Consider the following 26,235-nt stretch of genomic DNA (forward strand, 5'->3'; position numbering starts at 1 on the left):
TCTAGTCAAGTCTACTTCTCCTAGTAATCTGGAAGGACTGGAGTGTTGTGATTCAAACTTTGGATACATCTTTCACTTTCATCTAGATATGCTCTTGATTTTGTTAGAAGATTGCATTTGGGAAGGCTGAGAAACTAAAATCAAGTTAACAACAGCATGGACTTTAAAAAAAATTACGTCTATGGCTGTTCTCTGCCCCTAATCTTAAGAATTACACTGAATTACAAATCTATGGAGGAAAATTGATGAATTTTTAACCACTTTATTCCTTTCAAAGTATAATTTATTATTGTTTCTAAAATTGTCTTCCACAGACTACTACACCACCAGTCCATGCTAATCAGAATATTATCTCACTGGCTGATCTGATCTCACGGAGAGAAAGGGAGGCTTATAAAAAATGTTTTAAGACTAAACAGTACAACTAGTGCCAAGTTTCACTTGACTCACACTGTATGGAAGCTGAGGCCCAAATAGCCAATGTTCTTCTCTGCCAGGCGCCCATGTTCTCAAATTTAAACAGATTTTATATTTGCCAGTAATACTTACAGTAATCACCAAGTTCTACTAAAGAAGACATTTAATAATTTGTATGACACCATATGCTATATTTAATTTTCTCTTTAAAATGCATTAAGAAACACTTTGGAAAAAAATCAAATTCTTTATAAACAAAACGTAATCAGTATGGGTGTGTGTACCCAGATGTCTGTGTGTGAGAGAGATTTTGGAAACTAAAGGCTCTAATTTCTCTTTTCTGAAAGGCCCTAGATTTTACAAGGTCAGAACAGGAACTTTCAAATAAAGAAAAAAACCATGAATGCACAGAAGGGACACACATCTGTTGTGCTGCTGTTCATGCTGCAATCCAAAAACAACACAAGCAGAGGCATGCAAACAACATAACAATTTTGGCGTTCTGGTGGGATTTTAGATAACCAGTAAATTTTTGGTTAAGAGCAAACTAGAAAAGGTATGAAAACTCAGCATATTCCAGCTCTACCTCCTACAGCTACATTGCTCTAAAGAGGCTGCTGAAAAAAAAAGACAGAAACCTCTGACATTTCTATTCCTCCTTCAAGAGGGAAGCAGAGAGCCTGTGAGTCTTCCTTGTCCCAGTTTGGAGGCTGTACAAGTGCACATTTATGTTTTAAGACAGAACAGGGATGTACCAGAGGTCAGAAAACCCCTTTTCATAGGCTGTCTCAAACAAAGCAGAGCCGAGGGACAATGGTGAGGAGAAGCAGTCTCAGGTGGAAGCCCATGGTTTGGGAAGAGTCCAGGCTGCCGAGTACCTGAGGTGCCGTAGAGCAAGGACCCTGACTTGCACAGGGTACATCTTCACTTGAGCTCATCTAGAAGGAATCCTGGAAAATGTAATCCCAGTATCTGCTGGGATTTGCAGACCTCCAGAGAAAGGCATATTTGGAAAGAGTTCAAGATAGATGCAGCTTCCTTTCTAGTAACTTGGGAAAATCTGAAAGAAACTAAAGATCGTGCTCATCTCCCCTGTAAGCCGGGAAAAAACCTCCTTGTTTGACTTTCAATGTCAAAGCCAAGGAGGCAGCCATTAATTTAACTACAGCAACACCTGGTATAGTTTTAAACCCAATGAGCAGGCCTTTTTTTTTGTTAAACCTACTAAAAGTGGTTTTACTTGCTTGTTTGTTTAGACTTCGCCACTAGAACTCTGGGGAGGAATCTCTCTTCAGAGAGAAGCTGTTTATAAAATAACTTGATGGGCGAAGCCTGTGGGGAAAATTGGCCTGTAACATGCAGGAAAAGCAAACAAGAGTGGTAATGGATTCAAAGGTTAATGTAGACACAATGAAGAAATTAATTAGGTTAATGAACACACTCTGCTACCCATCCCTTCATCCAAATATAATGGCATAGCTGCACCCCAGCTCTGGGTACATCCTCAAGAGGGATGAGAATCAGATACACAAACAATGTGAGATGAAACACATGGGAACACACACAGGCTCCCAGAATGTCACCCAGGACAGGTGACACGTTCACCTGCTAGGCTGCAACACCAATACCTTGCAGACTGCCTGCCTCCAGGCTGGGAGGGCCCTGCTGACAGCTGTTTTACCTCCACCTGTGCACAGATCCCAGAATTCTGCAAGTGAAGGAAACCATTATGTTCAAACACGTGCATCACTGAGCCCAATGTGGTATGGCTAAACTACACACCATTGTGCAGGTGCAAGACTTACCCATTTCCCAACTCATCTTTATAGCTGGATTTTCTCGCACTAGCTCCTGAAAAGCTTAAAAGCAGCTAAGTTCACTTCCCAAGGCAGCTTAAATTCAGGTGATATTTCAGATTCCTTCATTTCTGAAGTGACTCCTCAACCTTCTTTTCCCCCATTTGGGATTTAACAAACTCCACCCAAAATTCCAAAACACATCTGGCAAACAATTTATTGTGACTGGCTTATTTAACATCATCCCTTCTGTACTTCCCCATACCTCCATAAACTACCTTGAAACTGTAAGATGCTGTAAAAAGCTTTTTATCTAAATTAAAAAGCCAATAACATTCTGACAATAAATTCTATAATACGATACCAAAATCAAACCTCAAGGTAATTCATGTATCCCCAAAACTGAGGCTGAAAAAAGCATCACACTTAAAATAGTCACAGAACTGCGTGTTTGGGTTAAAAAAAGGTATTTTAAATTAAATTTTTGACAGGAAATGTTGTTTGGGCATAACTGAAATTTTGTCATTTTTTCATTTTAAAAAATTTTTCCATGCTTATAAACAATCTAAAAGATCCATCAGGCTACTTAAGTATGGCTGCATTAGGGGCATTCTGCCTTCTCCCAGCAGTTCTCCAGATGTAGCCCTTAGAGAATTTGAGGAAACCAACCAGTTTGGAGAAACACAAGTGCAACCATGAAGTACCCATATGAAGATGCACTTCAGGTTTACACTAACTCAGAGGAAATTATTTTCTGACTTACAGATTTTAAATGTACAAAATAATGGAGAAAATCCCATCCAACAACAACAACAACAAAACCAGAAAAAAAACCATTACAATTTTTTGCCTCCATTAATGATATAAAGAGTAAATACAACCTATAGATTGTTGCAGTATCCCCACTGCAACATAATGGTGGACAATAGATGTCTGAAAAACTGGTGAATAATGCAGATTTCTGGGTGTCTGTAGTAGTGGTGTGTTTGAATTTGTCAGATGTGAGACCTTGGAAAGCCCTACCTGTGCCGCATTTATGAGTAGATAAAATATATTTTTTGGTAAGCTCTATCATTCCATCCTAGTAAGAGACTGGCTTATTTGAGGCTGCATAAGAAAAAAGGAGGAATAATTAATGCAAACTGACAGTCAGGTAAACTAAACTACAGAATTTGCTACATGCAATTCCCCTCATGGGAAAGATGTTTTTTGCATGCAACGAGAATAATGGACTGGGAGAGCTTTAAAATGAGTTTAAGCAAAGGAACTGCATGCAGACATAAAGTGGCATCAACACGTGGCAAGCTCACATCTGTCTGTAACAGCACCAGAAGCAGCTGAAGCATTACACCTGGTAGTTAGGTCAACCATGTGTAAACAGTTTACCGTATATAGCTTATTTTCTCTGTCAGGCATTACTCCTAAAATAAACAACACTGGGCTTCATTAAAGGTAGGTGGTGACCATCTTGCCCTGTGTGCATGCTGATTTGCTAGGGATGATCAAAATGACCTGCGAGGTGACACCAGACCCATGGATTCATGTACATCACAACATAACACAGCTCAGGTGCCCTCCATTAAAAGCAGGTATGGGAACAGGGGTAATAAGAGATACTGGTGCTACTGCGAGATTGTAAATCATCTCTTGAGATGACACTTTCAAGGGTCTTAACCTGATCAGCTTATCCAAAAGGAGACACAAGATCTCTCCTCATATGGAAAACCGTGATACAAGATGAGGAATAAAAGACTCTTTTAACAGTGCAGTGGAAAGCATAACAAGCTGAAGTTAGACAACATTTAAATTTGGAAAAGAATTAGCAGTAACAGTGAATAATGACAGGAGCAAGCTGCTAAGGAAAACAGAAGATTGTTATCTTTTCAGATCATGACGAAACGCCTTTCTGGAAGACAAACTTCAGCCAAATGAAAATTACTGGGCTCACTACAGGTGCAAGTGAAATGTTATGGCTTTTGTTAAGAAGGAGGTCAGACAAAATCACCTAATATTCTTTTCAGACCTTAAATGCCATGGATGTCTGGGTTTGTCTGGGTGGTATTTTGTTGGTAGGTGAGGACTCACTCTCTGAGTCTGGGTGAATCCTCGCCAACAATGAACTAGGAGTGTGTAGCTGTGGTTAGCATGATGCACAACCAACCAATAACTTGCTCCTGACTGGGCCTCAGCCAGCTCACAACACAGAATCAGGCTGCATGTCTCTGCAAAATACCATCCAGACACACCTACCTCTAAGTTTGCAAGCTGGCAAGCCAGCCAGCCTGGATAAGGAGACAGGAGGCATGTCTGTGCCACGCCCTGGTACGTGGTGCAATGATTTCCAAGATAGCACCCATGGTGCTCACGCTGGAGCCAGCAGCAGTACAGCCATCTCAGCCCACCAAAAACACCTGGCCAAGTGAAAGGCTAACCTGGATGCAGTGCCTTTAAGACCAAGAGCTGTACCACACGGGGACAGGCCAGGCCACACCAGGACACAGCAAGCCCCAATGGCTACCCTGCTGCAGGGTAAGTGGGCATTAGGTCCTCTTGCTGCGTGTGGCACTCCGAGGCAAATTGTATCATGGATTCTCTTCTTCTGGAGCAAGAATGAGGGCTCAAGATGGGCTCATTGGGTATAGCTGGAGCTTAAATGCTCTGAAAGAAGCATTCCCTTCCATCAAACTCTCAGCAGCTGCTTGGTGACCTGTCTCTTTTTCACAGCGTGAAATGAACCAAAGCAATTCCAAGTGCAAAACAATTGATGTAGTTACATTGTTTTCTGTGCTCAGCATCTAAAGAGTAGGATAATGAACAACGTGATAAGAATATGCACTGGACATGCAAAGAAGGGCAAATAAAGTGCATGGTGATAATATCATTGCCTCCACATAGTCTGTCTTTACAGAAAGTACAGTGAACAACACACTGAAAAACCTTGGTTTCTCAGTACAGAGCTCTACACTGACAAGAAAAACACAACTTGAGGAAAGAAGACAGAACATGGTCCTGAGGGAAGAATGTTGTCCTCAAGGGCTTATGCCACAGCACTGAATTAATGCTGTGAAGAAGTTGTGAAGAAAAAGAGCAAACAAGAAGTGAAATTCAGATGTTTACTCCACTTGGGACAATCTGAATCAAAATGGTGGGTGCTGGGAAGGAATTAATATCAGAGAATAGATTAACTACTTCTCTAGAAACATAAGTACAGAAGAACACTTTTGAAAATACCTAAAGATTTGTAAGAAGCAGCAGAAATTTACATTATACAGAGAACTCAGTAGAAGTAAGAAAGACAAAGGTAAAAACAATGCAAGTTAAACTTTCAACCAAAACCTTCTTTGTTGCAGGATGGACTTACTGAGACATAGTCTCCCCTGGGAATGGCTGGCACTGCACCCCCTCTGCCCTCCTTTTTAGGGTATCAGATACTCAATTTACATGATTAGTTGATAATCTCAGGTTTTATTCAATAAAAAAGGTTTTTCAGTCCTTCATGATGTGAAGAAGAGCTTAAAACTGAGACCATAAGGATTAACCTATCAAGACAAAATTCACAAACTTGCATATTTCTGGGCCTCTTCTATTTTTAATCCTGACCATTCATACCTTAATGCTTGCAAATTTACCCCTCAAGACCACTGACACTTTGTGAAGAACCCCAAAATAACGGCACTAGTGTAGGATGCTCAGGGTTAATCTCTGCATTTCATGGAGATATGTAAAGAAATGCTCAAGAAGGAGTGCATGAGCAGTACTAGCACATATGATGAATTCCACAGGATAGCTCCTGAAAGCATCCTGAGTCACTGGTTTTGTGGGAGGATAGTTCCTTGAAAGAATAATGTCCATCTGAAAGGGCAGAGTAATTGGAAAGAGGCACTGGGGTAGGATTTAAACAGTATCACAGCTACTAGATATAAACTATAAAACATGGTAAACATTTAAAAATTGCAAAATAGAAAACTTTAGAATTATAACAGTGACCTTAAAGTTAAGTTTTTCTGTAATCACAGAACCTTAAAAGCTGAAAACTCTCCTCTCTCTGTTGTGTATCGGTATGATTCTCACAAACACATCACTTGAGTTGCTGTACTAGGAACAAAAACAGGATGGATATTAGACATTGGAAATACTCCATCTGCACTTACCACAAGGGTATTTTTTTCCCATGGATCATAAGAAGGGCAGACGGGCATTCCCTCGAGGCAAACATAGATGTTTTCAGAACATCGTGCAACAGGAATACTCCCTGGCAACATGTCTATAATATCATGTTCTAAGTACAACTTTCTGTACTGCACCTTAGGCTATTTGGTGGTGGACATACTTTCTTGTCCATTCATTTTCCCTGAACTTGTGTAGGGACCAGCTGAGCTAAACAGCCTTTTAAAAGCAGGACATCTCATTTAGCCACACAGATGTTCCTTACAAGTCAACAGGTCCATAAAATTTTCTGAAAAACTATCTGTGTATCATCATTACCCAGTTTCTCAATCAGCAAGGTGGAAAAGGTTATGATGAAAGAAATGCACTTAGTCACAGAGTATCTTGTGAGCAGACAGATTCCAACCCACTCCTTGTCCTAGCATCCAGTTTCCCTACAGAGCCTCTATGTGGCCAGAGTTTGATAAAGACGTGAAAAACGAGACAGTGTCAAATGCCATCCAAGGCTTCCCGGTGGACAGACTTGCAAAAGAAAGGAAAGAAGATTCTGAGTTCACTTCAGTCCCACAAGACTTCACTCAACACACTGCCACTGCAGGAGGCATTTCCCCAAGCACTAACAGGCAAACATCAATCCCTGCCTTGAGGTGTGTGCTTGAGAGCTCAGCTTGGTTCTCCCTGGGTAGCTCACCAGTTCCTTCTTTGCACCTCTATTAGCACAGCAGGTTTGGTAAATGCCCTGCCATGAACACAGCAAGTGAAAGAAGATTGTTGACTCCCATGGTCTGAGCAGCTACCTTCCCTTTGCATCTCCATGAATTCCAGAGTTGCAGTAGCCCTCCTCACCGAGAAAAACAGTTTTTCTGTGCTGCTGATGGTCCTTTCCATTTCACATCTGGAGATCATTAACTGTATCCCATGTGGTCTGAGTTTTAGCAGTAAAAACACTCCAACGAATTCTAGTAAAACTGATTTATTTATATTAACTGGACACTGGATACCCAGATAATACTGTATAGAATCAGAATATCCTGAGTCGGAAGGAACCCATGGGGAACTGTATTTCCCTTCCTCTTCACATTGACATTTCACCTTGACCTGTCCTTTGAAATCAATACTAGGGAAACCTCATGTTTTAGTGGCTGGAAGTTCAGAACTGAAAAGGTCGGAAGCTGAAAATAATTTAAGCATGACATCTCCTCTGGTTAGGAGACCTTAAGTACATATGAGTGGCGGAAGTCCCAGCTAAAACTCCAACTTGATGCTGTGAGGCTCTGACTTCCCCTCAGCTTACAGCAAGCTCTCTTTCTGCAAAGTCAGAATTTGCTGCCATGGAAAGAATTTTATCAGCAGACACTGAGCACATTGCTTCAAATCTTTGAAGGACAAAATACTGCAGGAGGGAAAAAGATACATATACATATATACATGTACATTATGCAGCTACAGAAGAGATAAAGCAGGGGGAGTGCTGAGTAGAGCTGTAAAAATGGTTTTAAGTTGCAAACATGAAGAAAAATTACTCAAGTGTTGGATAGTAAAATTTACTACCATTCCAGAAGGTGGACAGTTATGAATTTGATATCAAAGACTTATTTGGTGCAAGCACATTTCTGCACAAATATCTTTGTTTAACATTTGAGCTGCTCTTAGGTGAAAGCCAGAACGCTAATTTAAATGCTCTTCAAAAGTAAACTACCACAAGTAATGAAATAAACCAAAATAATATACTTATTTTAAAAATCACCACTAACAGGGAGAAGAACCAATTTAATAGTTGCAGAATGCTTTCAACTCCATTCAAACAGGAAAAACCCTCTTGGATTAGATCACCAATGTGCCTAAGCCATGTGGTAGAGAAACAATCCTTAGAACTGAGAAGGTGAGAACAAAGGAGATGAACAAGTCAAATACTTGTTCTCTTATTTTACTTTCTCGGTTTAACTTAGTTGTGAGTCCATCACTGCAAATTTACCAGCTATCAGAGCTTTTTGCTGTCCTCAGTGCTACATCACTGTGTTGCATGACGCGGCAGAAGACACAACCCACCCCAAGGCTACCGCCTGAGGCTCGCTGCTGCTGCTGCTATGTTAGTGGAGCATGCTCTCAGACTCTGCCAGGGAGCATGTATCATTTTGGGATTCATGTCATGGATAACGATGGTGTAGTGCAGGATGCAGAAAGGCTGTGCTTGGCTGCCTTGTATCTAATTTATGGATGGGTGAATGAAGGCATGAAGTGTTAAGAGAATGCTACAGACCACACAGGGCTGCAGCCATGCTGTGGCGCAGGAAACTTAAACAATGCCTTTGCTTCAAGCAAGGACTGGCTCCTGGGGAAAGCATTTATTGCCCAGAATTCATCATCAGGAAAATTAAAGAGAACAGGTTTTATTTGGTACTGTAAATCATGTACAGGACCAGAATGCTCCACTGCAGTCAGAAGAAAATTGAATTTTGGTGTGGTATCTGACAAAGACGCAATTTTTTGTTTTGTTGGGTTTTTTTGGGTTTTTTTTGTAATGGAGACAAGTTGTATCTTTGAGATAAGGGAACCAATTAGCATTTTTGAAGAGTCTTGTGTATCATTATCACTTAAGGAGGAAAAGGTATTGAAATCATAAGATGATGGAGAGAGCCCAGTACTGTAAGAAACCAGGTTTAAGAATTTGAAAGCACTACAGCTGAGCCTTCTGGTTTGTAGGCCAGTGCAGGAAAGCTGATGCAAGAGCTCTGGCAGGGAGTGAATGCCTGCCAGATTCCTACTAATTGATAAAAAGGATACCTGAAGAAACTGGCCTCTGAAAGGAAAAATAAAGCCTGAAACCTCAGACCAACTTCTTCAGGAACAGAACTACTGCTGAAGAGAGTAGTAGATCCATGTGTGTGGATAGATATAGGCTAATGCCTATAAATAACTCCAAACTGGCAGCACTATGGCAGGAACAGAAGCCAGACTGTGGTAACAGCCGGCTTTGCTATAGAAATTTTCATCTTAATGCGATCTTCCTTCTTCCTGTGGGAGACACATTAAAAACAGGCCTGGATAGTATTTTAAAACTCTATCAGGCTTTCAACAAGGTTTCATAAGGTTACATGAGCAATTTTTAAATTTCGCTTTAGAAATTCAGTTCAATCTCAATGCAACACCTATTAAAATCCTAGGTTTCACTGTTTACATGAAAATGCCAAGGAACATGACCCTTAAATACAATTTCTACATTTAAGTCTGGTAAGTCTTCTCTACAAAAGTAGCAACAGTGGTAAGGAACCTTATACTGAAGGAATTTAGATAAATTCACCAGATTAAAGAAGCAAATATCCTTTACTCCTTTTGCTGCTGTTAATTTAAACCGCTAGGCAATTTTAATCCTCCAGAATTAATGTCACACCTCTCAATTAAGAAAAGAATATATAAGCCTAAGTAAACTGTCTTTAATACTCTTGTAAAGTTTAAATCCTTTGTTTGCAAAGTGATCTGAGCTATCTGGAAGATTAAGTAGTATTTTCTTTTCCTAGCAAAGGTTAGAATATGGTTCGCAATTCTGCTGCAGTAATACACGAGACTAGTTTCCATGAACATACAAAACCACTAGATTCTCAAGTACGTTTCATCTGCATTGAGTGCACTGAGTTATACCAAAAAAGGTAAGAGAGAGGAGGAAAATCGAAGCACTTTTGTACCCTTCTGAAGTTTCTGGGGTTCACATTTCTTTCAAGAGTAAACGAGGATACTCATGCTATTCTAACATGTACTGACAGGAACTGCCAGGTCTGTGTCACCTGTGAAGGGACCAAGCAGGGGCTAGTCCTTTTTAAATGCTGTGCAGTTAAAACACTGTCAGAGAATTTTCAATGCCAAGGAATTTTACATATTCCTATTTATATTTTGAAATTGCAGTCACAGAATGTTCAGACTTGCCCTTCTCTGCCTAGCAATGTATAGGTGGGATCTTCCATGAACAAGTCAACTCAATAAAGTACACTTTCAGGTTCACCACAGAATGTTCTTCCTGACACTGTAAAACTTACCAAGAGGCTGTACAGTATTATATTACATGGTAATGATATTTCCAGAATAAAAAAAGAATTGCACATGAATAAGGCAATGAAAGTATGCAGGTAACCATGGCTACTGTTGTGAACTAAATAACATTTTTTATACAGCTGTGAATATTTGTATTACTGCCAGCTAAGCCGTAGAGTTCAGATTTGAGACAGAACTGGTAAACACTGAGTTCTTGCCTGAAGAAAGGTACTTCCCAAAGTGGATCCAGGCCTCTACATTGTGCTGCTACTCATCCTGGTGTAACTTTGTCTAGTAAACACACACGTTATTACCCCAATCAAAATACAACTCTTTATGGCCACTACTTACATTTTACTGTCAGTGACCCACTTTTGCACAAGCTAGTTTCTATCTTAAGGGTATTTTTATTTCCTCTTACCCACAATCACAACTATTGACATAACTTCTGAAATAGCTTTGACTCTATAAAAGATACTTTTGAAAGATCTTTAAAAAATTTGCAACTTCTCAACTTTCCTTGATCTTGGTTAGTGGCAACACCCATCCACTCCCTTCAGCCCCCTGTCCCCCACTTTGGTCCCAACAACATTCCTGGACAACAAAAGAAAAAACAGCTCCGAAATGACAGGGCAGGCACACATGAGGGGGATCTCTTCTCCCTTGACATATTTTCAATTTCCAAATTCATCCTTCTTAAATCATCCTTCTGTTTACATATCAGTGTCTCTCTTCTCAAATCAATCGTCATCTGAGAAGGAATGGAAACCTAAGGGATTTTCTTCCTTACAGAGAAAAGGTACGCCCAAAATCAAATTATTTGGAATAAGTTGTCAGTAGTTGCTATACTAAAAGAAAACATAAACACAAAAGCAGTTGGTGAGATGAACCTGCACTTCCAGTGATATAAACAAAATGAAAATAATGAAACGCCTATTGTAACTAAGTGAAGCAGGACTTAGAGCAACATCTCCCTACTCAAAAATTGAGTCACTTCTTCCTTCCAATAGAGCCTAAGTTTGAAACTAAGTGAATGCTCGCTCATTCATTCATGATGAATTTGTTGTCCTTGCCTGGTTTGTAGAGAGAGAATCATTTCTTAACAAAAGTACTGGCTAATGAAGCAGAGATTCACTCTGCAGTTCAATCTTTAATAAACTGCCTGTGGCCTCAGGTAAACAACAAATTCCATGTTTTAGTTTCTCCTCTGTAACATGGGGAAAATACTAACTCTATTCTGCCGGTCTTTACCTGTCCATTCATTTAGGCTGAGAGAAATTTAAGGACTAAACATCTTTTATCTGTATCAAAAGAGGTCAGCTTAGATAGAATTATAGATATTCTTTAAAAGGATACTATCTACCAATATAATTAATAATAGTTGAATGGCAATATATATTATGTATTTCTCCCTATGTATGAGGGGGGGTGTGTGTGTGTATATATACATACATACATACATACACATAAACACTATACATACACTATATATACACTATATACACTATATATACATATATACATATGCTCATGATAAATATATTACCAAAGATATACAGTAATCCTACCAAACTGATGTGATGGAGAATATATCTATGGGAGGCTCAGTAGCACAGTGCTCAGGCAAACAACTGGAAGATCTAAAGACCCACAAACTCTGGCAACAGCAGAGGCACCGAGTGTGCAAAGCAGGGCATTCTTTTGGTTTCTGCATGCATAAAAATTCAGGAAAAAGAGAACTGTTCCATAAAAACAGTAGTCACAAGAAACCAAATGAAGCCAAAATTCTGCATGTTCATCTTAAATATTTAACAATGAATGCCATTTTCAATATACACTGGGTACTTTAAACTTGTCTCTCAGTGAACCTTTTTCTCAGTGAAGTACAGTACATACAATTATCACCTCCACGTTCTATGGCTCTCTCCAGCTGACTACTATTAGCACCTCTTTATTTCAGCATTTGGTTTCCTCTACTTTGTTTTCTATCTTCTCCTCCTTAACAACCTATAAGGCTATCACTTTTTCTCTTAGCTTCTGACACATGATTTTCTTTCTCCTTCAAATTCCCTCTTCTTTTCCATCTTTCATTCCTCTGCTTCAGGAGCAGAGATCAAAATGCCATCCACCTTGGTCTCTGATCTAAGAACATGTATATTCATCTCCTAGAATGATTTGCAGCTGTATGAATTTTTAAACAACTTGCAGCCAACAAAAATTTGTTTGTTAACAGAGACATCAGTAAATCTGTGTGTTAGTAAAAAGACACTTTTAATGGATGTTTCCTTAATAGAAAATTATATCATTTCCCATTCCTTTATTTTAAAAACTGCCTTGAAATATGAAGTTCAGTAGACCAATGTACATATTTCCTCTTTCCCACAAATAGTTCATTAAAAAAAAAATCTACATTACATATTGCATTTGCAAAAGAAGCCACAAAAATGTGCATTGCAGTGACTCAGCAAGTTGGAACCCTGTATACTGGCTTTATAGAAAGCTGGTAAAGCTCAAAGTAACAGAATAAAAAGCTAAAAGCCCCAAGAAGCAAATAAAATTTCTTCCTGTTGGAAATAAACTGAAGGCTGTGATTTGACTGTTACAGCCATCTTTGTAAAGAAGAATTTCCTTTCTAAGTATATTTGACTTTCTATAGCATGCAGCACGTCAGCCTAGAATTTTTATGATATACCAGGAGCACTAAATTTGTACATAACCACAAGTAATGTTATTATTTGGAACAGAGGCCACCTGTGTTCTGCAGCAGAACGGACAATACCAACTCTAACTCCTGGTTGCATTTGCATCCATGAACCTCAGAGGAATCTGCAGCAGGCAATTCATCTCTTCACCATAACTGAATGAATGGGATGCTGAGGCACATGAATGGGAAATCCCTTGGAGACCTCAGCAAGCCCCAGCACGGTGAGGAGCAGAGGGCAGGCACAGGCACTCTGGTCTGGCACAGCAGCCCAGACCCATCTGGGACACTTCACAGCCAGAATCAGAGGCACAGTATCATAAACCCTCTAACAGACAGCACTGTTTTCCAACTATCATTACGAAGCCCCACAAAACACAGGCGTTAGCTGATGAAGAGTTATAAAAAATGCTTTTGATCAAACACTACATAATTTCTCTCACATTATTTAGTAAAACAGATCTAGGAATAAAAATAGAAATATAAAAATGGAGTTTAAAAGCACTTCAAATATGCAGTGTTTTTTGTTTTGAAGAGAAAGCAAGCTGTGAAGAATTGAAGGGTATCAGTTAATAATGCAATGGAGATGTAAGAGCAAATCATGTATTGGCCACTGGTCTGCCTTTTGCCATTTTGAGACACTCCACACCATGTGCTATCTCTCCATGGTCAGAGCTGTTTCCTGCTCAGATAACTCTGGTGTCACAGGGAGGCAAAGGGTCACCTTAGTCAGACTCATGGTCTCTGACAGAAACAGACACCTCTGAAAGGTTATGGCTTTTCCTGAGCAGGGCACCAGGATGGAACTTGGGTACGTTACATTAATGTCCAAAGGTAGAAGGAACAATTGCAGAACTGCATGACTAATGGCAATGGCTTACACATCTGTCAAAAACATCCTCCATGCTACATCCTGAGTTTGAGCCTCTTGCGTTTGAGGAGTTACTAAAAATGTACACTGTTTTTGTATATTTAGATACTTATTTGTATCTATGTGGGAGATTTTAAAATATGAGGTTTGAACATAAAGGGTTATGTTAAAGCTTACAGTCTTCCACAAGCAAAGGTCCCAAAGTTGTCCCCAAATTCTTGATTTCTGCCTATCAGCATGTATAAAACATTACTGCTGTGGCATTATTTCAACATATTAATCATCTGAATATGAAATGACTTCTGCAGAAATGATGTCTGTTTCCAAATACAAAGACACGTAGAGACAGCATTTAACAAAGAAAAAAGCTAATTCTAAAAAGTGGTAATTTTTTACAAAAACAATGTCAAAATATTTCCTTGTATTAGTTTTCCTTAAGTAATAATGATCTCTGGATACAGGGAGAAGCTGTACTTTTTATTCCACCAACTTCAAGGGCTGGAAAAAGCATGTAAGCTTTTGGGCTCAGATTCCCTTCACCAGGTCTGCTGATTCTTCTGGTATTGTGTCCATGTGAAATAACCCACTTTCCAATGATAAATAGGTAAAAATCTGGTCACTGAGTTACTACATATGCCTTCAATTGAAGGAAAACCTGTCTGCCAAGCTTCAATCAAGTAGATCATAGGTCTGCGAAAAAAAGTCTGAAAGGATGGAATTCAGTTGCTATAGTGGCACATTAAACAAATAAATGAGATACCATGGAATGCTGCAAAATATTTGTGGTCTGATTAAGTCATATTTGCCACATGTGTGAACACTAACAGCACAGTTTAGTAAAGTGGGTACAGTATAGTACAGTCCCATTTTTACTGTATGCAAAGTCTAATTCTTACCTGGGTGCTAATGGTAATGTACACCAATGTGTCCAAGGGTACATAAAACTGCATTTTACTGTAATCATAAGGCAAAGCATAGTCCCTTAAATACATAAAGGTAGACAATAAATGCTTATTAAACTATTATACTTTCAAAGATGTATTTGCATCCTCCCTTGTGTTTACAAGACCTCCTAAGGAGACAAAGCTCTTCATTGTGATAGCCTTCAGGATGACTTACATATGAAGTGTTTAGAGTAAATAACTTGTAGCTGGCAGCTGACTTATTAAACCTTCTTCAACATAACCCATGCTCCTCCAATTAATTAATTTTTTTCCAGTAAAATGCTCTATTTTCTTGATAAATACTTTGAATATACTCATTATTAATCATAACAATCTATCCTGTAATGTTTGACTGCTATCTGCCTATGTTCTCTGGAAAAAAAACTCAGGGAAGGAACCAGAAATCTATTCTGTTAAAAGATAAAACAAATGCCTGATCTTAACAGAGAGAAGAGAGGAAAGCACATGTATTTTTATTGAAAATGCGTACCACTTATTAATGCATTTTGCACTGATTTTAAAGTCGAGCATTTAGTTACATTTATAACCTGTAACCAAATATCTGATAAATGGTGCAGTAGCACCAGAGAAATGTACCATCTTAGGCATTTCAAAGGAGTTGTGCACAGCTCCAGCACTGTCTACGGCAAGCAATGTGAGCTGCACAAAAAGTGAATGGTGAAACAAAACCAGCATTCCTAATATTGTCAAAATTATGTGAGTGAACCAAATGCATTTCCATCCCACATCACTGCTGGTGTAACAAACAAACCTAGCAGCGCAGGGCCAAGCTCTGCTTCTAGGAAACATAGCTCAGTACGTACTCCGCACTCAGAGAAAGGCTGAGGTTCCCTTCATGTGTCCTCTTGGAGCTTTTCTTTGGTTATTTGCTGTGTGCCTATAGTAATCACTTTAACAAACATTTGTATGAGCGACTTCAGCTGAAGATCTGGCTTTAAGCTCTCATTATCAGTATTATTACCATCAGCATAATTACTACTTCCAGAGTTACACCTAGCTTTGGCTGTTAAAGCAAGGCAGTTTGAAATACAGACGGAACACCTCCTTACTTCTGGTATTTCCAATATGTGACCTTCCAGCACACCTGCAAACCTCAGCAAACTGCATCTGTTTTTCATGTTCATCATGTTCATCTTCAATGTTTTAATATGCAATGCATTTCACACTTCACAGCTGATACGGAAAAATAAGGGTCTTTTTTTAACACAGGACTCCAGATTTGAGAGTCAAACAGATAATGAAGATCATGTACAGCACTGTCAGATAAAAATACAGACAGATGCAAAGACGTCAGAGTCATTCTACAGATGTCACACAGATAAGTTTTATATGAACACAGGCCGCACACTGTTGTGTGGTTGCAGGTGGTTTTAATCTTAAACTTTTTCCAAGTTTTTGAAGTTTCTGGCATGTCACTGTGCAAATATTACTCTATCTGACCTGTAAACCTCCATCCAAGAGCAACAGAAGCAATTCTCCTCCTCACAGCAGCATCGATAAGCCATTTCCTTGCTCACAATTCCTCAAACTAATACATCTCAGGGAAGTCTACCCAGTGAAGAGGTAGAAGAAAACGTAGTGTTCATTTAATCTTTCTTACTGTTTATTTCCTTGCTTTCCTCTTCCTCCTCCCTCAAGTCCTCCAGCATTCTGAGTCTCTTCCAGCTTGTCTACATTATTTTGTGGCTCCTTTTTTATTCACTTGCCTCACCAGTTTTTTTTATTTTTTTTTTTTTAGGAGTTTTTTAGGAGTTGGAACAGCATCAGCTGACTTTTTAATTCATCTCTTTCCTCTCGCCTGTCTTTTCCTCTCATTCAACCACCTTTCCCTAACCTCCCTTTTTGTGCCCTCTCACTGGCTCTCTCCCCTTCTCGCTTCTTTTGGTACTAACTCTGCAGCTTGATGTTGACACTAGACGCTCTCGTGCTCTGGGCTAGCAGACCGAGTTACGTGACCTTGTCAACAGAAGGTGGTTAAACTCCTTGAAAGAGATTTCATCTGGGGATTTCAGCTCTCAGGCTTTTTATTTTCAATGTTCACACCCAAAACAGGGCTTGCATGTTTTGCTGTAATAAGTACTTGAAGACATTTTAGAAAAGGTTCCTTGTTACTAAGGTTTGGGGACATTTATACCAGGAGGAGCCTCTGTGTGTGTTTTCTCCAGATTAGCGGAAATAGCAAACAATCAGAAAAATTCAGCATCTGTGTTCAGTTAAAAAGCTGTCTTCACCTTACCCTGATGAGTGTTCTCTGGCACATATGTTACATGGCTAAGGCCAGCTTCCTACTTCACAAAAACTGCCGTGCTGTTATTGTGTTAGGTAAAGGGGTTTTCCTAATGTCCTCAGAGGATGCCATTTAGACAATTTTGACTTCTTCACCCTAGCAGCCTCTCTCAATTTTCAGGTGCTATGCTATCACAGGTTTTGACACACCACCAGTTTCCAGGCCCTTCACATAAGTAAGAGAAAATAAAAAAAATCTCTTAAGCTGGTGCTGGTTTTCTCCCCAGAGCAGGGAGATAATTGATACCACTGTAGTTACGCTCCAGTGGTGGAATTGGCAGATAATGAGGAGAGATAGCAGACAGAACCCCATAACTGCAGCATGAACATGCAAGAAGTGTACAAATTCAACATTATTTTCACGGGTTTTGCAAATATCCTGAGTCCCCAGGCAACCAGCTTCAATTGCTATTCTTTCCATCAGATAGATGTTTAAATAATAGCCATCTAGGAGTGGTTAGTCTGTTGGAAATTAAATTAAAAATTTTCCCTGATTTTTATCAGAAAACCTTGCAACTTATGTAAAAAGTGGGAACGCCTTCCTGAAGCAGTGAAAATTTTATTCATGCCTAACATATGAAAATATTGTAAATAAATTAAGAAGAGCACTTGAGTTGTAATATCCTTGAAACGCTTAAATTGGATTTAGAAAAAAATCTCAGAAAAATAGAAGTATCTTGTAGGCAGAAGGATAAAGCATTATGAAGGTGCAGTCCATTTTACAAAAAGAGCCCATCCATGGGATGTGCTGTGTTAGCAAAGCATCCCGAAGGAGTAAAATGCACTGTTTCAAATTAGCAATTTCTTAAAAGGATTTTTAGGCCTACATGGAGAGAATGAAACACCTTGATGAAAGAAAGGATATCTTCTTGTTCATACATCAGAGCGACCACTGTGTAGCAGTTGACCAGTGAATAATGGAGAGATGGGTTTGCCAAATAACTCATCAGTTTTGGACATTCCAATCTTTATGTGTCAGGTTACTATGGATTTTGATTTTTGCATGCCTTTTCTATTGTTCTTGTTAAATCACCAAGGACAAAATGATTTACACCAGAAAAATAGCTTTCATAAAATCATAGAATGATTTGGATTGGAAGATCATCTAGTTTCAACCACCCCGCCATAGGGAGGGACCCCTTCCACTAGATCAAATTGCTCAGAGTCCCATCCAACCTGGCCTTGAATACTTCAAGGGACGAGACAGTCAGAACTTCTCTGGAAAACCTGTTCCAGTGCTTCACCACCCTCACAGGAAAGAATTTCTTCCTAATGTCTAATATAAACCTGCCCTCTTTCAGTTTGAAGCCATTCCCCCTTGTTCTATCACTACAGATCCTTGTAAAAAGTCCCTCCAGCTGTCATGAAGGACCTCTTCAGGTACTGAAAGGTTGGAAAAAAGTCACCCTGGAGCCATCACTTCTCCAGGCTAAACAATGTCAATTCTGTCATCCTTTCCTCATAGAAGAGGTGTTCCATCCCTCTAATCATCTTTATGGCCCTCCTCTGGACTCACTCCAACAGGATTATGTCCTTTCCACCATTAAAACCAAAAGACACATAAGCCATGGCTGCCAGGCCTAGGACAAGGTTGCTAGGACAAGCAACTGGAGAGGTAGTTGGTGGGACTTGGTACAGATCTCTGGTGGGCTGAACTTTTCAGCTGAGTAGTCAGCAATAAGAGAGACAACTTGTGAAATAAATAGAGACATATCTCTTGGACAGCCTCCTTCCTCTCCATAACTTGTCTTTTTCTGCTGTTTGTCCCAGTTTTTGTGCATTCTCTTGAATACTAGGACAGAGGGTAAGTCTTTCTAGAAATGCTTTTGTTTCCCATTTCCCAAAAGTAGCATAAAAACTAGCAGAGTACAAAACTGGAAGAGGTTATATAGACTGCAGTGGCACAGAACCCAGACAATAATCATTTTTCCAACTCCACAGATGCAGAGCATATTTCTCTTTCCCCCTCCCTGACCTTTCCTCTACGGTCTTCATATTAAGACACTACTTTTTTTCCGACCTCCAGAGCATTTAAACTCCTCAGTAAGTAATTTCTATCTCTTTATTTTGCTTTCCTTCCCACAAACAAAAGATGATTCACATTTTTAAAACAAATTTGAGACAGTGTCTGCAAAAAATAAAGAAGAACTCTCGCTGAAATGGTATGCTAACTTGGATAGATACTGCAGGCAGTCCTGCCATGTAACCTGGCTCAAAATCAGCAATGCTCAAGCTTAAATTAATTCAGTCTACATATCTGTTTATATGGGCATAGTTAGAATAGGGGCAACCTCTAGTTTTACAGCCTGTGCTAATACTGAAGAGAATATAATTTCTGAAAGCAAATGTTATCCATGCACCAACCTGCCCTGCGCCCCAGCACAAAAAGGTGCAAGGAATGAGCTGATAAAAATCTTAGTACAGGATACATTTGTTTTAAACACTAAAGGTTAGTCTTCAGTTAAAAATTCCTCATACTGGTAAAGATCAGATAGATGGCCATCAGAAACAGGAAAGAATATTTCCCATGCAAAATATGCCTTTGGAATTACAAGCTGATATGGATCCAAACTGTAGGACAGTCTCCAGAAAACAAATTACATCTTTGATGAAAGAATTTAGTAATTTGGCAACTGAAATTGTAGCTCACAAAGATGAATTCATCTGCATAAGTAATAAATCCAGGAAGTGCACTTGACACTTCAGAAACAGACCAAGACTGAGACACAGCCCTACTCTCCAACAGCTCTCTTTAGACAGGTAGTTATTTCTACTGACAGAAGCTTAACTTCAGATACTCAAATGTGCTCCTTCGAATAATAAAGAGCGATGAAATCCTTGTGTTAGTGAAACCAGCAGCAACCCTGCTACTGATTTCCCTGGTCATTTATCAAGTCATAGTGATACCATTTGGTTGTGGATTAATGAACTGGCTGAGATGATGAAACACATCAGTTTCATGGCACAGTACAACTCTGTTAGTGATACCTTTCACAGGTGTATGAATCTGCACATACATGAGGTACTATCTGGCACCAAAAGGCACCACTTAATATACAGATTTTCCCATATAAAGGAATTGTATTTTTAACTACTACAGAGTGTGTGTATATATACATATATATGTATGTAATAGAAACAGTGTTCTTGAAACTATATGCAATTTTATGGTGAATAGTTTCTGTACAGCAATGAACCTCTCCTCTTTTTCTATGAAACTTTATAAAAAATATTAAAATTGAATTGGTAATGGGACTGCATATTTCCAAAGTTCATTTCCTTCACTTTTCCAGTTTCTAGAAAGAATTTTTTCTATAATTCCATTTTTCTTTTAATGTTGAAAAAGTGTTGCTATGAAGGAGTGATGTCTCTGAGTATTAACAAGACATTACTGTGTGTTCGAGAAAATAGGGGTTTAGGTATAGATGGTATTGTAACTGCAAATAAGGGATGGGAAAGGAGGAAAAGAAAAAGGGGAATGAGAACTAATTACTATAAGCTTAATGAGCAGCAGGCACTGCAGCCCAAATCAATTCTTCCTGGGCTAATGCACTGAATTGGATGAGCCCTTCAAACAATTTCTTCCCAAAGCCTTCAAGATAGGCAACTTAAAATGTTCCTAATGTATGAATACTCTCAAATACTTTATTACATGCCCATATTACTAATGCAAATATGATTGCTATTATTACAGCCAGATTTCATCACTTTTCAGTCCTTTTCCATATATGGATTTTACAGGCCAATGTTGGCATTTGAGCAAGTTGTTACAGCTCGTCATAATACATTTGTCAGAAACTTTTGAATATAAGACTTTTTAATCAAAGTAGAAATCTTTTTTATTGTGCAAAATGTATAGTTTCACATTTTCCACTTTTTTTTTTTCCTAAATAAATATTTTGGGGAAACTGCTATGAAAAAAATCTGGATAGAGTGTTCACAGGTTAAGTGACATTACACCTCAGATCCTTAGGAGCTGTACCAGGTACTGTGTGGGAAGCTCACATAAAAGTGGGATTAATCAGCAGTGTGACAGAAGCTAAACAACCCGCCTCTCACTGACAGATTTCACTCTGCCAGGGGTAATGAGTCTCTTGTGTGAGTTCTGTTGTGCAAAGTTGAGCTCCAGCATGGCCACCCTTGCATTCAGAAAAGTTATCATTGCATGTGCACAACTGCTGTCAAAATGTGCAGGAATGCATGGGAATAAATGTTTGTTTTGGTATAAAACAATAGCCAGGGATCCTGACTTTTCTAAACTGTATTCCCAGAGGTCCTGCCCTTTCACCTAGTGGGCATCTAGCATATTCCCTAAAATTTGCTATGTCAAAATTTTAACTACTAATAAGGGAGGTGCAAGCATTCTCAAGGTAGTTTAATAACCCTTTCATACTATGATGAGCAATGCATCAGAATTAATTAACATGAAAGCTGGTGAGGATAAAATGATAAAACATGAGAAAGAATGTGCTAAAATGTGGTGAAAAGCCCCACAGCCATAAGCTTCCCCTGTGATCTAGGTAAAGAACACTTGGATAAATGGAGACTGACACAGAAACTAATTCCTTTACAAAAGTCTTTCAAAAATGCTTTCTACAATATTTCGAGCTGAAAAAAAAGTCTAAGATACTTGCACACAATACATTTCAGCAAACTCTATGATGTCCAAAAATCTCAAACAAAAGCCCTCTTCACATATTTCATGAAGTATACATTTCTACAAAGCAACATGAGCTTGAGTTGCCTTTTAATTACAGCACAGAGAAGACTTCCTGAATACCTACCACCATTTGCTGCCAACAACAATGTACATTCATGAAAAATGCTATGGGTTAGGCACTTCCAGTATATGGAATGTCACCTGAAAGAAATGTCATCAGAGCTGGCACTGATCTGTTGTGGGGAAAAAATCAAGATGTGCATGGTTTGGCAGAGTTTGCAAGTGCTCAGCTCGTAACCTCAAAACTCAAGGGAGGACAGCCTGAACAAACATAGCAGGAATCATCAGACTCTTTCCTCAGCTCTAGACATATATAATATCATGCTGTTCCTTTCAAAACATCATAAAACAGTACAGTATCTAGCAGAAGCTGATGCTCCTCTTGTCAGTAACAACTCTCATACTGCTCCTTTTACACAAAATCTGGGGAACAAATAAATAGCAGTGCCATCTGCCCCGCTCCACAAAGGACCAATTTATCAAGCCCAGCAATGGTGGACAAATCTTGATCTGCTGTGGTGATGAAGGGCACACACCCAGAAGGATGAGCTCTGCAGTCATCTACTGATGAACAGCAGTGCCAAATGGTTTGCTATGTCTTGATGAGGAAAACAAAGTAATAATGAAACATTTTGCACAGATGCAACTAGAGAAGCAAACATGACACTTTTCAGCTCCAAATGCTGCATAAACAGTAGAAAGTACCTGATGGCAAATTGTAGCCGTAATTTTCCCCTAGCATTTAAACATATAGTTGAGAGCAAGGATGTCTGACTTGACATAACAGAGAGGGATTAAAAGGTCAGATTTCTTCTCAAGAAACTACCTTTATGATTACCAATGCATCAATTTTGAAGCTTTGTGTTGATACATATAATTCCACATTATTAAAAATATTCAGATACAGGTTCTGCTATATAAGTTTGGTGTGCTTGAGTTATTTTTCTAAAAGCACACAAGTCCAAAAAATAGGGATTTTTTAAAAAAGCATTTTAACCAAAAGGTTTTCATCATGAATTATACTTTGGTAGAATGGTAACAAAACATTCAATTAAGTGTTTCTGTCATTTTACAGCAAGATTTGTCAAAGTCAGAACTTCTGTTCTATGGAAGAGTATCTTCTTCCTCATGACCATGGTGACACTTTTCTGGGAAAGATACCTTATACAGAAAAGAGCTGACCCCCACAACAAGCCTGGACATGTAAGTTCAAATCTCCAATTTCAATCTAATAAGGATTCAAATATGACTCCAGGAATCAAGGAAGGAAAGATGTTACTCTTCCTTGCAAATCACATTCCTTAATCACTTCTGAGGAGATTAGTACCAAGAGTATGCAGAATCATGCACAGAGAAATCAGTGTCTTACATTTTTGTTTATGCAAGGAAGTGTTTGCATTACTTTACTCACCATTCCGTGATTTAGCCATGCTGGTATAAAATTATCAAGCAGCTTTGGGTAAACCAGTTCCCTGTCATAGATATAGATGCTCCAAAACATCGTCACAACAAACTAAGGAGAAAAAAAGAGACATTTTTAAATATATGCTTCTGAAAAATAGTTGCATTCTTTAGATAGCAAAGTGAGTCACTTAGCAAAGGATTTATGGATCGATATGGACATTATTGTTCTTTGACCAAATACTGTTCTAATCAACAGTTTGAATCTGGATTACTCTTTGCATTCACTGAGGTTTTAACTTTTCTTCTCTTTTTTTCCCCCCTTAACTTTTAGCCAGGAAAAAAATCTCATTTTTTGACTTACATGCCTGTGGCCAAATTACAAGCGAATACTATACTTTAGTAGCAGATGTGGTACATAAATAATGTTCTTCCACTAACAGGATAGAAAACAAATGGAAAATCAGCTAAAATATCACTTGGAATTCATAGAACATATCAATATGAAAAATTCACTCCTGAACAGAAGCCTGTAAAGTCATATTTGCACTTTTCTTTGTCAGCCATCAAAACAGCATTAAAAAAAAATGAACAAAACCCTTTGACAATTCTCCACACAATTCAGGGACTGGGATCCACAGAAATGAGGTCTAGTATCCTGCACATTTGTCAATATGAAATTTGGCTTGGTTCTTCTCAAAAACTATTTACTGGGGGCCCAGAAAAAAACCATTATTTCTTCTAGACTGAGGACAGGACAGATGGATCAGATAAAAGTTTACACTAGGCTAAATTTTTGCCGAAGTGTTCACATATTCTTTAAAGATATCCTGATATCTGAAAGGTAAAGATAATATAAACCCACAAAAATGTACAGAAATAACATTACCTTAGCTGTGGCAAGTAAGTTATTTTCTAATTAAAACACCACTGCTTTCTCACCTTGAATTTGAGTCATAGTTTTCTAGTAATAAAAAAGGCTTATTGTTTATAGCAGTAAAACCCAATATCTGGGCCAGGAGCTTTTCAATGACCATTTACAGGGGCTCTCTAAACAGTAATGATAAATCCAAGTTTACAGCTTGAGAGCCAAAAGATAGAACTTCCACTGAGATAGAAGTATTCAGTTACATCCAAACTGATGTGGCACATGATCCTACAGTTCATTTAGAGGGTCAGTTCAAGAAATACAGGGTGAGCATAGCATGGACTGCAGATTACTAGCGTGTATAATGTGTAGGCATAAGCTCTTTCATATGCTTCTGGCTTTAGAACATTAAAATTGAGGTTTGCAGTTAATCAATGGCACCTTGTTCTAACCACAGACAGGCAGACTTCGGCCAGCCAGTTATGTGAATGACCTGAACCAGCACACTGTTCCCTCAGTGTGCATATAGTACATGGTTTCTTGGTTTCCAACACAGTTGTCCATCTGTTATGACAGCTATCGGTGCCTGCTCAGAATAAGCTTGGACTATTTTACTATGCACAGAGGCCAGGAAAGAAAATGGTTATGATGGACAGCCCAAAAATATTGCAAGTGTGAAGTACCCCACAAGAAATCTCTCTTCTGGGCCAGTCTTGGCATTGGCACAGTGCAGCTCTTTACGCACCTGCTGACACGTAAGTGCCAAGATATGAATAGCTGAACAGCAGGAAAAATGGAAGCAAAGTATCCTCTTCTCTATAGGCTTCCCAGAAGTCATGTATTATCACAGTGGGTCTCTGAGAACCTGCTAAGATCAACTGGGGCATAAAAACATCTTTGCAGGCACATGAAGACCAAGATTGATAATGCTTTCTTTCCAAGGAAGTCTTAAAACAAGAAAAATCAACCAGGATTAGGTTGAACTTTATTACACTGAACACAACAGAGCTGGCATGTTTTGACCTGTGATTTTTGTGTGGAGCAGAATAAAACAATAGACTTTGTCAAGGAGGTAAGACAAGAAAAGAGGGGACGTGCCATCTGTCCCTTAACCAAAGTCAGCCAATGGATAGAACAGGATCAGCCTAGCTGGTTGCAACCATCTGGAGCTACAGACGGCAAATGCTGCTTAGCAAAGCACTATCACAAGGCAGACATAAGGTAAAGGAAGTGCGCAAAACCAAACGTGTTACAGAACTAACCTGTCCCAGAGGATGACCTGACATGAGACTTAACACCCTGGGGAAGATTCCTTCCAGTGTTTGAATGGCTTACCTTACCCTTCTTTACAATTAGATCATTTGGATAAAATTTGGATAAAATTATTTGGATAAAATAAAAAAGCTATAAAAATTAACTATACTGATAAAAAGAATTATAATGAGGGCTTGCTACATAGTTACTTTGGCTGCTTCTGAATTTGTTTACTTTGATTAACGAGCAACTGTTGGTCTGGTACTTTTAAATCCCCTCTACTATGCTTACATTTTGCTACTGGTAGACTTTTATATGGGCTGAGCTTTACTAAGATCCCAGATGATCATGTAGTGCCAGACCATGACACAACTGAGCTGCTTCTTTACACTGCCTCTTGTAAAGTCCTGGACTTGCTCGACGAGTTTCTTATGTTTTTTTTAAACCCAAGGCAGCACACAGGAGAAATGAGACAACATTCTCAGGAGATTAAACAATGAACTTTTATTGGCAAACTTTAGAAAATAAGGGTACCTGGCAAATTTTAAAGCAACATTCAATCACACAGGAAGATTAAAAATCATTGCTTGAATTCTGGCATGATCTCAGCTACTGTAAAATCCTAACAGTGGGCTGTGACTACGTGTGTCTGTGCAACTGCTTTTATCTACTCTGGTCTCTCGGGGCATTCCCCCCTTGGTGGGGCTTTTGCTGTGCCAGTGGCTAATAGCCATTCTGGGGCTGGACTAGAGGTTTCAAGGGG

The 26,235-nt window shown here is 39.0% G+C and overlaps 1 protein-coding gene across 1 annotated transcript in view; it reads right to left on the reverse strand.

Annotated features, from left to right (window-relative positions):
• The window catches only part of AIG1 (androgen induced 1), a 123,584-nt gene that overhangs the window by 52,224 nt on the left and 45,125 nt on the right, over nucleotides 1-26,235 (reverse strand). The window contains exon 3 of the mRNA XM_032101982.1: nucleotides 23,361-23,462. Within this exon, the coding sequence (XP_031957873.1) occupies nucleotides 23,361-23,462 (102 nt within the window). The remainder of the gene's footprint in view (nucleotides 1-23,360; nucleotides 23,463-26,235) is intronic.

Source organism: Corvus moneduloides, chromosome 3 (assembly GCF_009650955.1).
Source record: "Corvus moneduloides isolate bCorMon1 chromosome 3, bCorMon1.pri, whole genome shotgun sequence".
In the NCBI taxonomy this organism is placed as follows: Eukaryota; Metazoa; Chordata; class Aves; order Passeriformes; family Corvidae; genus Corvus; species Corvus moneduloides.